Genomic DNA, 16,214 nt, shown 5'->3' with positions numbered 1-16,214 from the left:
AGCAAAAAAAGAACTCATTGAGGGAGTCTGATGCGCCAAAGGGAACTGAGGCGCCGAAGGATGCTTATGCAAACTTGGGCGCCAATGGGAGCTCTTGTGGTGACGATGGGCGCTCTATCGACGACAGGGACTCATGAGATGGCTGAACTGAAGAAGGAATATTCGCCAATGGGCACTTTGAATGCTTCTTAGGCCTAGAAGAACTTTTGATAGGCACTGGATACACTGACACTGACACAGGAGCCCTCACTTTACTCTGAGTCTCTACAGACTCAAACACCGACTGTCCAGTTGACAAGCAAGGAGCAGGAGGGGTAACCAGTGCCAACAGATGCTCAGATACTGTCCTCGGTGAGGCATCATCCACTGGCACTATACTAGAATGTTCCAAAGATTTTCTAGAGAAAGAATGTCTCCTGGATGAAGGAGGCTTTTCTGGTGCACACTGTACTTCCCTAACAGGAACTTTCTGGGAAAAATATTTGGGACTGTCCCAGAAACTATACGATGGGTGTTGCTCAGTAGGGAGATCACAACCCTCCTTGGAAGGCATGGGAGAAAGCGAAACCTTCCTCAACCATTTTTTCAAAGCACGAGATTCATCCATAAAGCAATTGGCCCCTAGGAGACGCTTCCTATAAGCTAGACGCACTCGAGGAAAAACAACACACTACCTTAGAGATGCCTTTCCAATGGTGCTCTGTCAATACCTGGGATACAACAACAGACTCGACTTAGGGGGCAACTACCAGTGGGCAGATCCTGCCAACCTCCTTTGAGCTACCAGTATGACTCCTCCCAGGTGTAGGGGAGTATGACAGGGACTTTGCCTAGGAGAATCAGTGGGACAAGCAGCCACCTCCTCCACTGCCCTGGCACTTGCAAAAACACTCTACTAATTGATTTTACCTACACATTCCATGAGAACTTTGACATTAGCACCTAATCATTCTATGGCCTGTAACACTAAGGAAATTTCCTGGTCTATTTGCGACTAGAGGCTGGCAACGGGATCGGGCACAGGTGAAAGTAAGCCAGGGTTAGGATCAGGTTATAAATCTTGAGACAAGGAATGGGTATGACAGAAGGAGAATGAGAAAAAGACACATCAGCATCAGCCTGACTAGCTAAGGGCTGTCTACCGCTAGCTCTAACGGCTGCTTTTCTCTTTTTATCTCTATCAAGCTTTTTCATAGAAGTCATGTAAGTACTCCACACCCTATCCCCCCAACTCTCACATTCATTACAAGTTAATTTCTGTGAACAATTCTGACCCCTACAACTAACGCAAACTGAATGCAGGTCATAACAAGCTTTGATTAACCTCGTATTGCAGCCTTTGCTGCAATACCTTAAGCATTGTGTACGTACTCGAATCAGACATGCCGACTTCTGGTGTAAACAAAGCCTGGCCTAGGTTTGACAAAAGCAAGACAATCAAAATACGTACTGGATTCCCATATAAATTAATCAATGCCAAAGTGGCTATCAAAGGTAAGAGTACTTCAACAAATACCAAAGACATCGACTGCGAAGATTCTATCAGATTCAAATTCACCGCTGCTGAGAAGGTATGTTACATTTGTGAGTGGCAGAAAACAACTGTCTTTGTTTACTGGGTTGGTTCCAAACTTCTGTGGTGGTGGCAGGGTAGTTGCCTAACCAAAAACAATACATAGTGTGCTACCACAAATTTCAAAATCTAGCTGTCGCAGTATAAGGAACTATAGCTATGTAATCACATGGTAAGTTGCATACATAAAACTCCCATTTTGTATAAAAACATTTATCATTAAGTTTTATCAAACCCACTGAACTAATTTATTTTGCTTGCACAGGATTGGCCCAAATTATCTGTCTCCTTTGAATCTAGATATACGTACTTGCTTCCTCTCAATGACTAGGAACAGCAACTATGAATTTGTGATGGCCTTCAAGAGTTACCTATAGCAATTACAACATCTAAACCAGTTCACAGATTATGAAACATTTCACAGATCATCTATTTCTAGGTAGTATCTCACAACCCAACTTATCAAATAAATTATTCTTTACTAAACCTGAATATCATCATTAAAATCTAATGCCTTCAAGTTTCAAACATAAATTTTTCACATCAGTCAAACATATATATTCATAATGGATTTAACAAATCTGTAAACAAAATACATACTTTGGTGTCAAAAGCATCACCATTGCTCCTGCAAACAGGACAAACACCAAACACATGTACATTATGCGATGAATGAAGAACTGTAAAGAAAATATTGTATCATAAAATTTATTTAAATCTGAAGAAGTATCAAAAGATTTGTACTACATTTAAATATATAGGGAAAGGAAATAGTAGTTCTGCTTCACATGGAAGCAGCCTTATTGTAGAAATGGCTCACGAAGCTTTTAGAAATATTCACAAACACACACTTTGTGACAAACAAAATTCTAGAATCTGTGTGGCATAAACAAAAAATGCAAATTTTCCTACCAGATCCTAGATTGAAAATTTTCTTGCTAATTACCTCAAGAAAATGAAAGCTAGCATTAAAAATGTGAAATTGGTAACAATGGACTCAACAGGTTTGTGCATCGTACTACACAACCGTACAACTTTTTCATTTTTTTTGTTTTGTATGATGATTTTGAAATTATATTTACAGTACAAAAAGTGTTTTATTATGGGTTTACTAGAGCATATATAAAATATGTGGGTAGTTTGTAGGACAGTGTAACTACTACTTATTACATTGTGTGCGATAGTACATACGTACGTACGTACAAACAAGATTGTAAGTTTGGTGACGTCACGGCAGTCTTCTTTCGCATTTTTATGTTAATATGTATTTTGTGAATGAATACACATTTATGATAAAAAAGTATTTACTGTACAGATAATGGTACAATGCTGTAACATTAATGTAATCACAGGAACAAATTAATCAATGCATACTGTAAAGTGTATTTTTGTCTTTTGAATACAGTGGACAGCCCGTATTCGTGTTCTCTGGATTAGCAGACTTACACATTCGCAGATTTCTCTCAGGAACATTTCCCCGCATTATTCGCGGAAAATTTCAATGAGAAATATCCACAAATTCCTGGTTTTTTTATCAACTTTATCATAAAAGGCACTTTTTCTGATAAAACTTAAAAAAAAAAACAAGTATAAAATTTTTTAGTGGGTTTTTCTTGAGTTTTAACAAACAAAATAGGCCATTTTCAGTGTTTTTATAGGGGTTCCAACTATTTGCAGATTCTAACTATTTATGGGAGGCGGGGGAGGGGGAGGGGGAGGGGGCGGGCATGGTACGCATCCCCTGCGAATATGGGGGGACCACTGTAAATGTTTTGCCCAAGATCAACACAGGCAGAGGCGAGCCTGCATGTGCACAAAGCAGAGCCTGAGCGTGCGCAAAGTACTCGAGCGAGCGAGAGCATCTTTATATGCAACAATCTCATGTCTAGACCTCTAATTCACGTTCATTAGTTCGTTCAGTCAGCATCTTTTAAATTCTCTCCAGTTATTTTGATAATTCATACCATGGCTCCTAACTAAATGTCCTGCTTCTGCTAAAGCTTCTGGCAATGAGCAAAGAAGGTCATGACCCTCCAGCAGAAGGTGGAACTGCTTGATATGCTCAAAGCAGGCAACAGCTTTGCAGCCGTAGGTTGTCATTATGCGGTCAATGAAAGTATGGTCAGATATGTAATCGTTTATCAATGAAAGTGCTTATAATGTACAAATAATGCACATACGTATACGTATATATGCTGTAACGATAATTAATTAATTAATTTTCTTTATATTTTCAGGTGCATCCAGAAGAAGGTCAAGATAAGAAAGGTCGTCAGTATTAGTTTTCTTGGTAGCGCAAAGAAAATGAGTACAGTACGAGACCAGGATGGGGTACGCATGGAGTCTGTCTTGGCACTGCGGATACACGACTGCTGTAAGAAGAACGTTCCCCTTGGTCGTGTATTCATCTGTGAGAAGGCACGGCAGCTCTATGCAAAAATTTCAAATAGCAGTGAGACTGAAGGCAGAGACGTAGCACAAGAAGCAGACTTCTTAGGCTTTGACGAAGCCTCTGATGAGGAAGAGCCACAAGCAGGACCTTCTTCAGCTCTTCAGGGGTCTCAGGCTAGCAAGGGGTGGTTTCAACGATTCATGCAGAGATTTCAGCTCAAACGTGTTGTTGTATGGCGAAGCTGCATAGGCAGACATGGACGCTGCAGAAAAAATCCAGAGCGCTTCAAAAAGCTAATCAGCAACAAAGGCTACTGTCCACAACAAGTTGGTTTTAACTTTACGTATACAATTTTATACTTTTATTACATAGTTTAACCGAATTCCTTTATTCATTATTATTTCTTTTTTACAATTTCAAACATCATTAGCATTACATACTTTATTCATTTTAATCTTTTTATGTATTACAGGTCTTCAATATGGACAAGACTGGGCTCTTCTGGAAGAGGATGCCGTCACGTCCATACATTATGAAAAACAAAGCCAGAGCCTTGGGTTTCAAGGCACACAAGGAGAGGGTGACCCTCATCATGTGTGGCAATGCGGCTGGCTTCATGTTGAAACCAGGTTTAATTTACAAGTCCGCTAAACCCAGGGCCCTCAAGAATAAAAATATGCACATGCTGCCGGTGCTTTGGATGCATAACTCCAAGGCCTGGATCACCAAAGTCCTTACGGAATGATGGTTCCTTCAGAGCTTATTCCACAAGTTAAGGAATACCTCAGCGACTTGTGTATGGAGTTCAAGGTCTTGTTGCTTATGGACAATGCCTGTGGCCACCCTGCTGATCTTTATTATGAGGGAGTCCAGATCGAGTTCCTCCCTGGGAACGCCATTTCTCTTCTACAGCCCATGGATCAGGGCATGATCCATGCCTTTAAGGCACTGTACACCCAGAACTCCCTAATCACCCAGTGAAGGCAATGGATGACGACAGTGAATTTACGCAGAAAGGATATTGGCAAAAATTCACAATTGCTACCTGTCTGAATGTCATCAACAGGTCACTGAGGGATATGAAGAAGGAGACCCTGAATTCCTGCTGGAGGACGTTGTGGCTGGAGTGTGTGAACGATTATAAGGGATTTTCTCCACAAGAATTTCAGCATTCTGCCATAGACAATGCAGTCAAATTGGTGAAGATCCTTGGAGGAGAAGGATTCAACGACATCACCAAGGATGAAGTTGGAACCCTAATCAACACACACTCTGAACCCTTAACGGACCAGGATCTGGAAGAAATGACCGACTCTGTCATCGACGACGACGAAGACACTCGGCAGGTTCAGGGAACGAGGGGGATGAGGAGGGGGGCCTTACCTTGGACTTCCTGAGCAATTATATTAGGTTATTCAAGGAGGCGAAGGAGACCATTTTGGAATGGGATCCTTGCCTAGAACATTCCTTAAGGGGGGGTGTCCGCCTATATAGAAATAATGCTCCGATTTTTATGAAATTATTATATGTTATACATATAAGTAAGGTGATGTTCCCAAAAAAATTTCAGAGTGATTGAATGATTATTTTGGTTTTTATTGAAAAAATAAGAAAAAATAAAAAAAATTAAAAATGTAACTCTTCCTTCATTTTTAGAGCTATTGCAATGCGGCTTTATACACAGAAAGTATATCATAGTAGAAAAAAAATGTTGGGAACAGTTTTTCCATTTTTTGCTTTTTTTTGGATGGGGGGCGAGGGGGAATTTTCCCCAAAAAATTTTGTTGATTTGGTTATCATGAGTTCCTCGTCAACCTAAGAAATAATCTAGCCCCAACAAAATATTCGCCTTTCTTTCCTCTTTCCAATGGTATATTTAACTTTAAAATTGGCCTACAAATAAAAAAATAGTTAGCGTTTTGAAGTGCAAAAAAGTGAAAACTGAGAAAAATGGCCGTAAAGGTCAAAAGTGTTTTTTTTTTGGCACTCATGGAAAAAAACTGATCTATGAGCAAAACCATGATACAAACAAATGTTAAATACTCACTAGCGCTTAGTTCAGAATGCCTTTCCTTCTTTCTAATAGTTCTTAGTGTTTTTTTTGCTTGGTTTCCGGCACCAAGTCCCCCCCCTAAAAAGGGGTATTATTTGCTCGAGCAAGGCTATGATCAAGTACCACCTGACTCTATGTTGCTTGGTTTGAAACCAAGCAAGTAATAATTTGTCATCATATACTCCCGTTTCATCGTCCTTTATTACTTTCATTAACTGAGAGCGTAACTGTGAAGGTGAAAAAACCTCAGATGATTGCGCACCAGACGACATAGAGGCAATGAGGGCGGGGCTCTCAGCAGCCAAAAAAGAGCCTCGTGTTGTTGTTGGTGGTGGTGGTGGTGATGGTGGACAGCGCTGGATACACCAGCCAACAATGGTGGTGGCAATGCGACGCTGCCACATCAACAAAAAAAACAGTCCACCTTCCACCCTATGTCTCCGACATATTGTCTCACTTTCACTCTAGTATACACATAAACGTATATAAATTGTATTTAGAGTTACTTGATGTAAGAAAACAAGAAAAAAAACACGGTAAATAGCGAAAAAATGCTCGGAGTAAAGAGCAGCATACCTTCCCTTATGCAACTCTGGGACACACTGACTCCGGCTCCCTGCTGGGCATGCTACGGTGCTACCCGCTCAAAACACCATTCACCAACGAATCACCCATTGTTGGTGCCAGATGTAAGAGATTAGGCGAAATAAAAATCAAAATAATTAATAAATTGGGCAGATAAAGGACAAAATGACAATAGTCATTAGGAGCCAAACGTCAGCCCTACGTCACAGTGTGAAAGGGGCGGGGCCAAAACCCCATTAATTTTAATATTTCGAAAAAATGCTTTTGCCATGTGATAACAGAGGTGTTGCTCATGTCTTACGGCCATTTAACCAGATTTTGAAAATTTCAAAAATATTCATCAAAAATCAAGGAGGAAGCCCCCCTTAAAGATCTTCAATAGCATTGATGGGGCACTGAGCCCCTACGCACACCTTCTGAGCACCATGAAGAAGCAGATGCAGCAGCTGCCTATCAAGTTATTTCTCAATGGTGAAGAAGGCCCCTCCAGCCCCTGAAACGCATCCTGAAGAGGAGGAAGGGACGCCCCCAGAGGAGACATAACTCCTCTGCTTTGCTGTGCAGTCTTATCGTCATTTTCATTCGACTGCACAGCTAATTCATTATCATTAGTATCTTCACTCAACACTGATCACTGGTGAGTACAGTACCCATCTGCTTTACGTAATATTTACTACTAAACTTTGAAATATACACAAAGTGATTTAGCATGACAGTTTAAGGTAGTATAATACATATACTAATGTACTATTTGGTTTTAACAAATTTATTTTTATTTTTACAAGTATGTAGTACGTACGTAGTTCAGTGCACAGCTGCATTACGTAATTCAGCACCATCTTCTGATCACTATTGAGAGAAGGTACTCATATGATTAACTTTGTATATAACTGTATGTAGTGCAGGCAGTCCCCGGGTTACGATGGGGGTTCAAAAATCCTAAGAAAACCTTACCTTTAATGCTTTGGGTACATTAAAAATTATGTAAACTGCATTCTTATTGCATTTCCAATAAAAAAAAAAAAATTCAAATATTGATTATTTTGCATTTTTGGTGTCATATTTCTTCTGCCAGATCAGCGTTGTAGGCGTTAGTCGGCAACAGCTCGCCCTCCTGTCACATTACTTGACATATTGACAGCTCTGGACCTCAGCTTAGTACCTGTATCTAAAAAGAAAGATGCAGGATAAAATGGACTTTCCTTCATTCTTACAAAAATTTTTAATTTATAAACTAAAATCTTACTAATTCACTATATAGTATTTTCTTTAATGAATTTATATTACAGTAATACCCCGTGTTGCACGAATTCACAATAGCGCAAACTTTTCATCTGAACCTAACTAATTATCATATGCGAGGTCTTCACAATAGCGCAAACATTTGCAAACCCTCCAGAAACACTGCAAGCCTTTATGTTTAATTCATTATGTAAATTTTTAAGTTTTAAAGCCTTTCTGTATAAAATCTTTATTAAAATGTATTATTTTTATTTTTGTACATGAATGAATATGATACAAAGGTAATTACAGCACCTAAAGTTAGTGCATATACATACTTTTACAAGATGAAATACCCATTCACAAAGTTACTGCACTTTTCAAAGATGATACCCCTTCAAAAACTTTGTTTCATTTTTGAAGTACGTACTAGTATACTATATACGTTTTCATGTTTTTAAGTCTAAAATCAGTATGGAGATTCTGTGTATGCTATTTATATTTTTGAAAATATGTAGAAAGGCAGTACGTAATTCACAGTGCTTGTCACTATATAAGACATTCATGATCAACTAGTAAAACATATCAGAGACAACAGAGTTGTCGTTCTGTGAAAATTATTATCTTAACCTAGTGAAAAGTACTGGTACAATCTGTATGTACTATGTTACATAATAACAGCAAATACAGTTAATGTACTTTCAGATGATGTTCCCATTCACACTCTTTAAAAGATGATACCGTTCCAGAGCTTTACCTCACATGATGTAAGTATTTCTCTCTCTCTCTTTCTCATAGTAAGCCCTCACACTAGTATACATGATTTTTAGTTGATTGAATTTTACCTTCACCCTCTGCAAACATTATGTATGTACATACACGTTTTCTTTATTTCATTGAACTTTGTACCTACCTTCGTTATAACAGACTTGTGAAGTTTACCTAGTGACCAAAGAAAACTTTTTTTACTCTGAGGGAAAAAGAAAATGGCATCCATGAATTAGGGCTAACGTTAGTATATGTACGAAAATGGATATGTATGTATGTAGTAGTTCCTGTAACTACTTTTACGTCAACCAGTTATTTCTTTATTAAGGTAATGTATTAAACTAACTTTAAATCAAATTACAGTAACTTTAACTTAATTTAAAAGTTAGCTCAATACTTGAGCATGATTAGAGTCATATTTAGTGTTCAAACTCTAGAAGTAACCATTTATTAGTATTTTTAGAGACTGTGCCAAACTTATGCAAAACTTCCCCTTATGCGAGGGGGGGTCGGGAACCTAACCTCACATAAGTTTTCGGGGCATTGCTGTACTATTGTTGTTTACATAAATATTAATATTTGAAAATTAGTAAATCATTAATTTAGCATACAAAAAACATACACCTCTGTGAGAGAGAATTATTATTTTTATTATTTGATGATATAATTTAATCTTATTAAACTTACTAATACAGTATTAATATTAATATATGAAAATTAGTAAATAATTTTTTTATCAAGAATATATTTAGTCATGAAATACCATCAAAATACACTAATTAGTGAATATTTATAGTCGGAAAAACTGGCAAATAGGCGAATTTTCTGTGAATAATGGGTAAATATGGTCCAAGGGAAAATCAGCGAATAGGTGAGTCCACAAATCTCGAGAATGCAAATACGCGAGGTTGGCTGTACAGCACAGGGGTAGTGGAGTGGATGAAGGCTGAACTCCACAACACAGACCAGAAAACTAGGATACACATGATAATACACAAAGTACTACACCCAAGAGCAAATACAGACAGACTATACATAACATAAAAGGGAGGAGGGAGAGGGCTATTGAGCATAAAGGAGTGCATCAACATCGAGAATAGAGCACTGGGGCAATATCTGAATACCAGTGAAGATGAGTGGCTAAGGAGTGCATGGGAAGAAGGACTGATAAAAGTGGACAAAGACTCAGAAATATAGAGAGACAGGGGTATGAAAACCAGACCAGAGGAATGGCACAACAAACCAATGAATGGACAGTACATGAGATAGATTAGAGCTGGCCAGCATTGAAACGCAGCAATGGCTACAGATGGGAGATCTCAAGAAGGAAACAAAAGGAATGCTAACAGCAGCACAAGATCAGGCCCTAAGAACCAGATGTGTCCAAAGAACAATAGATGGAAATAACATCTTACCCATATGCAGGAAGTGCAAAATAAAAATTGAGACCATAAATATAGCAAGCGAATGTCTGGCACTTGCACAGAACCAGTACAAAAGAGGCATGATTCAGTAGCAATAGCTCTCCACTGGAGTCTGTGCAAGAAACACCAGCTAGCTTGCAGTAATAAGCGGTAGGAACACCAACCTGAGGGATAGAAAATGTCCGGGCAAAGATCCTCTGAGACTATAGTATCAGAACAAATCAGGTGATACTTGCCAACAGACCAGATGTGATGTTGATTGCTAAAATCAAGAAGAAACAATGTCGCAATACCATGGGACACCAGAGTAAATGAGAAAGAAGGAGAAAAAATCATAAGTATTAAGACATGAAAATAGAAATAAGGAGGATATAAGGTATGCCAGTGGAAATTGTACTCATAATCATAGGAATACTACTAGGCACGATCACAAGATCCCAGAAAAGGAACCTGGAAAAGATAGATGCAGAAGTAGCTCCAGGACTCACACAGAAGAGTGTGCTCCTAGAAGCAGCCCACATAATGAGAAAAGTAATAGACTTTTAAGAAGACAGGATGGAACCCAGAACCCCACACTATAAAAAACACCCAGTTGAAATAGGATGACTGTGATGGACCAAAATAAATATATATATATATATATATATATATATATATATATATATATATATATATATATATATATATATATATATATATATATATTATATATGTTATATGTATGTATGTATGTATATATAATAGTTACTTAAACATATGCTGCCCACATCAATACACAATGCAATATAATTCCCATACCAATCAGTAAATGTTGTATTATTATGCAAATTATCCAGTAACAGATTATAATACTCCAAATGTTACTTAGTACTGAGACATGAGGCTTTCTTTTCAATTGGACACTATTTTTCACCATGTTCTTTTCATTTTTTCACAGCTAAGTAAGACACATACAATATGATTTTACTACTTCCTACAACTGTGAAAAGTATATCATGCATTATACAGTTCATATGTATTAATTTACTGTAACAAAAAATGGTAAGAGAATGGGATGGAAATTTAATTACCATAGTTTAAGCATGGTTGTTGACCAGATGCATTAAAAATATCAATGTATTCCACGGATATGAACAATGCCAGCTTAGCACATATAGGGGTACATATAGTATGAGAACAATGTTCACTTATTTTTTAGCACCCTGCTGTCATAATTTGCACCTTGTAGCCTACGCTGGTGACCTTAACTAAAGAAATAAATATGCATGACTTCATAGTTAAACTTATATAGAAAAAAATACTGCCAACCTAGTGTAAAGCTTTGCAGCAAGATACCATGAAACTTACTTCTCTGCCTTCAAATTTACTTACAAATTATGGTATTATTGATTTCTTTTAATAAAACTATAAACATACAATAATACATACTCACCTCTGGACACCAAAAAGCATAATAAATGCCACTCAGAAATATTGCCAAAAATGAAGCAGATATCCCAAAGATATCATATGCAAGCCACTTCATGCAAGATTCTTCCGAATTGCAATTTAAGGTATGGTACAGAGAAGACAACAACATACACATCTGGAACAAGAAAATTACCCAAAATTTGCATGAAAATCTTCATAATTTTAAGCATTTTAGTAACTATTAAGCCTCTTTTACTTCAGTAATTCATACAATAAAAAAAAAAAAATTAATCAGATTCATCATCATCCTCATCATTGCCTCGGGCTCAAAAGGTCTTTACTTAAACTAGAGGAACAAACTTAAAACAAGTTGAGAAAGGGTTTCTTCTAAGTCAATTTCATTGGTAAGATCTCAGTAATAATGATCACTACAGGCAATAAATACAGTACTAGAAACTTGTTTATGGAAATTTGACTTGTTACCTGACTTTTGCTCAGTTAAAGACACACAAAGGCAACCAGCTAAAGCATGTATGGAATTATATGCACTACATGTGTGCGGTTCTCATTTGAAAAAAGGGAAGGGCTCAGTCTACACGTGGGTTTATCTAAGTGTGTCTTTGTGTCTTTGTGTGTGTGTGTTTTTTTTTTCTTTTTTTGGCAATGCTAGTGCAAATACACAAGTCACAATGGCCCCTAAGAAAAAAAGATGCTAGCAAGGCAAAGAGAGATAAAACTATAGATTCAAAGGATAACCGTAAAAAATGCAGAAGTGGTGTCCACATGATCTGGCAAAGGAGTGTGGGGTGGCAAAACAAATAAATTCCATCATAATAAGTTATGAAATGGCCACTAGAACAGTTCATACTGCTTGGGGAGTGAAAGCTATCACTGTTATGTATGAAAGATGCCTTATGTGATGTCGTCAGTAGACACATTCAGTTCCAAGCTTATTGTAAGATGTTGCATTATGATTAAGTGTAGACATATAATCAATAATTATTATATGTGATATCAATTCTAATACACAGGCTTTGATCCTGTAAATTCTACCTCATGTATACGGGCAGTCCCCAGTTATCGGTGGCCTCAGTTACTGGCAATTTGGTTTTATGGGGCTTGTCTGGCGCCGAAATGCGCCAATTTCCAGTTACTGGCACCGATAATAGAGTATTGGTGCTGATACATACCAAACAGAAAGGCTATTAACTGGTTATTGGCGCCATTTACCAGTTATCATCAAGCCGTTGGAACGGAACCCCTGCCAATAACCGGTGTGGTGGGATCACAAGCCAAAAGCCAAAAACTCTCTAAAACCACACTTGTACTTATCACACACTTGACACACTCAGGGCGAGGAGCTGCACTGTCCGCTGGATACGGCCGTCGTAACACAACACACAAACAAACCAACAAGGACTACAACCATTAAACAATTCAACAACAAACCCAACAAAAGACCACTGAACAAACAATCACTAACAACATCAAAAAACAATAATACAACAAGCCAATACAACCATCTACAACATCAAGGAACCACAACAACTCACCAACAACAACACTTAACAACTCACAAATCCTACAACTCATCTACAACCCAACAGAACTCACAAGCTTAACAACCCTCCAAAACACAAGCACAACAACTCCAGCAACACAGGCACAACTCTAAACTTACAATATCAACAATAACTCAACAACAATGAAAAAACAATATAACTGACCATCAATGCCTTCAATATTGACTCCACTGACTACATATACTGACTCACTGCCCAGAACTCTGATCCTGAACTGACTCTCTGACTGACACGGCAACCACACCAGCAGATAACCCAGAACTCCCCAACAAGCAATTCAATCGTTAACCATCCTCTCTCTCTCTCTCTCTCTCTCTCTCTCTCTCTCAACCCTCGAAGACATCAAATGAAACAAATATTACCTCCCCAGTTACATTTGACGTCTCCTTATACACAACCCCCACACTAACCTTTCGCAATACCCAAGGGTGCTTGGAGGCAGGCCCTCCCTGGATCTTGTCTGAGGCCCCTCATACCCTCTCTCATTTGCATCGCCATTCGCTTCTTCCAGACCACTTTCTTCCAGAGTCACATTATCTCCCTCGCTACTGTCCTCCAAAATCCCATTCACTATCTCATTTACCCCTTCTAACTCTTGTCCTAATATCTACCTTATTTCTGCTGCCAATCCACTCTGTTAAACCCTTGCAAAACTTCATCCATACTATCAACTACTTCCCTATTACTTGGTTCCCTTCCCACTGAAATCTCACCCACCCCTTTTAATTCAAACCCACACACGCTATACATATCATTCATTCCCTCACAACTATCCGTATTACATATTTTACCAACCGTTTGCACTCCAACACTAACACCCTTGCAGTTCATGCTTCTTCCTTTTATTCCCTTTCTTTACCTTCTTCCGCTTTCTTCCATACTCAACCAACACTAACTGCCGATCTCCCAGACCCATTTGCTCACTGATGCTCGGCTCACATTTATTCACTTTCAACCACTCACTCATTGCATTCTCGCAAACATACTGTCACATACTAGAGGACCCATCCAACTGAATCCCCTTAACACCTAGTTTCCCGAATTCTCAGCCTGACTCATCCTCTTTTGTCTACACACACTAGCTACATGACCTTCCATTCCATATTAGACACATTTTGCTCGTGGTTCCTTGCACATCCTCACATAATGCCCATTCTTCATGCAAATCACATTCACACAGGTACCCCGACATCCACTTGCTATATGCCCTACCTGTCCACACCTGTAACATTTAATATCCCTAGCTTTCTTACACTCATTAAATGCCCCATTTGCCCACACCCGAAGCACGCTCCTAACGCCCACTGACATTCATTCTTCTTGTGTCCTGGCTTTCCACATCTGTAACACTGCTGCTCTCGTTCACAACTAACTGATCCTACTCTTCCAACGCTTGCACTCTGATCTTTCTTAGGGTTAACTATACTTACATTACTTGCTCTAACGCTCCTATTAACCACTCACTCTGCCATTTGCCTCTGCCCTTCTAAAACTGCCTCCCTATAGCTCTTAAACTCTGGTATACCTTAAGCTACTTCAGTCCTAACACTAACACTTCTACTCTATTCCATACATCTATCTAACTCATAATCCTCTACTATTTCTAAAATGTCGTTCCACATCAACCTTTCGTTCGTCCATCTCATTTTCTCGTTACGTTTTAGATTCATAAACTCGTATACGCTCTCTGGTACGTCGCCAACAACTTTTGCACTAACTCCTTACACTCATTTATCCCTTCATCCCCAAACTTTTTCCTAGCTAATGTTTCCAACCTGCATACATACAATGACAATGACTCACCAACATTCATGCTTTCTCCTATATCTAACTCTACTCTTTATCCTCTTTGACTGTTCCACAAAGCTGGCTTCACACTCTCATACAGCACATTCCCTACACTCATCATTACCCCTTACATACTCAACAAAAATCCCATCAAGAAGTTACCTAACTCTCTTGTTACCTCCATACTTAGCCACACAATACTTCTCATACTCTAAAAAAAAGTCCCCTGTGTCCCTACTACCACATTCCTCATACTTCTCACATCAGGGTACCTCTCTCATATACACCACCTTTCGCACTTCCTGCTCACTCTCACTCTCACTTTCGCTACTTCCATTCTGACCTTTCTTACCCTCTTCTGAATATAACAAATCTACTTCAATGCTCACATCCATACTTTTAGTCATACCTTTCTTACCCATTTTCTTCCTACTTACTAATTCCCACTTACCACTGTCTAAATCACTCTCACCCTGCACCTTACTCTCAACTCTATTCTCATCTTATCTTGCTCACCATCCTTACTAATCTTCTTCCCTTTAGCCCTTTCTTTACTCTCAACTCCCTCTTACCCTTCTGTACCTTCTCTTTCTTCTCATTTACCACAACCATATCACTTTCCTCACTCACACTTTCATCCACTTATTCCTTCACTTTCTTAATTACTCTTGGCCCATCACAAGACCCAGGAGACCTACCTCCAACAGCTCCCTCTCCAAAAAAAATCCCTTTCATCATTTCCTTCATCTCTTGCACATTACTCATCATTAATCCCAACTTTTCATCCAGCTTCTCAACCATCCGCTGTTCCGCTCCTTTTACTTCTTTCATTTCCACTTTCGCACTCCTTAGCATTCCTCTCATTCCCTCTAACTTCCTCTTCAGCTCCTCACACTCTACCCTTAACCTCTTATTCTCTACTTCCAATCTTTCCTTAACTTCCCTCGACAACCGCAACTCCTCCTTCAGCCTCTCCACTTCAGTCAAACCTTCTACATATACTAATTTTCCTTCACCAATCACACAACCCACCACACCAACTGTCCTGCAGCTGCCACACCAGCAGCCCCATGTTGGGTGCCAATAAATAATGAGGCGGGATCACAAGCAAAAACCAAAAACTCTCTAGGACCACACTTCATGATTTATAGCGACAAGTTTCGGTTATCGGCGCCATAAGGTACCAATAATAGACTTATGGCGTCATAACATACCTATCAAAGGCACCATTAACCAAAACTTGGCACCATAAAACGCAAAGTTTTGGTTAATGGCGATTTTCGCTCATCCACATTCAGCCAAGAATGGAATCCCCACCGATAACCAGGGAATCCCCGGTTATCGGCAGACTCGGTTAATGGCGATCCGGTTTTATGGCACTTGTCTAGTGCCATAAAATCAGCGATTTATGGCACCA

At 38.9% G+C, this 16,214-nt stretch overlaps 1 protein-coding gene across 8 annotated transcripts in view; it reads right to left on the bottom strand.

The window, feature by feature from the left end:
* Positions 1 to 16,214, bottom strand: part of LOC135206265 (progestin and adipoQ receptor family member 3-like) — a 169,239-nt gene that overhangs the window by 105,561 nt on the left and 47,464 nt on the right. For all 8 annotated transcript variants that reach the window (XR_010312715.1, XR_010312714.1, XR_010312716.1 and 5 more), the window contains exons 4-5: positions 11,449 to 11,601; positions 2,174 to 2,253 (exon numbers count right to left, since the gene is read on the bottom strand). Coding sequence is in view for 5 of the 8 variants with exons in the window: in XM_064237681.1 (XP_064093751.1) it covers positions 2,174 to 2,253; positions 11,449 to 11,601 (233 nt within the window). In the remaining 3 variants the exon portion in view is untranslated. The remainder of the gene's footprint in view (positions 1 to 2,173; positions 2,254 to 11,448; positions 11,602 to 16,214) is intronic.

Source organism: Macrobrachium nipponense, chromosome 29 (assembly GCF_015104395.2).
Source record: "Macrobrachium nipponense isolate FS-2020 chromosome 29, ASM1510439v2, whole genome shotgun sequence".
Lineage (NCBI taxonomy): Eukaryota > Metazoa > Arthropoda > Malacostraca > Decapoda > Palaemonidae > Macrobrachium > Macrobrachium nipponense.
The sequence above is the reverse complement of the archived record's forward strand: the minus strand, read 5'-3'. Positions and strand labels throughout refer to the sequence as shown.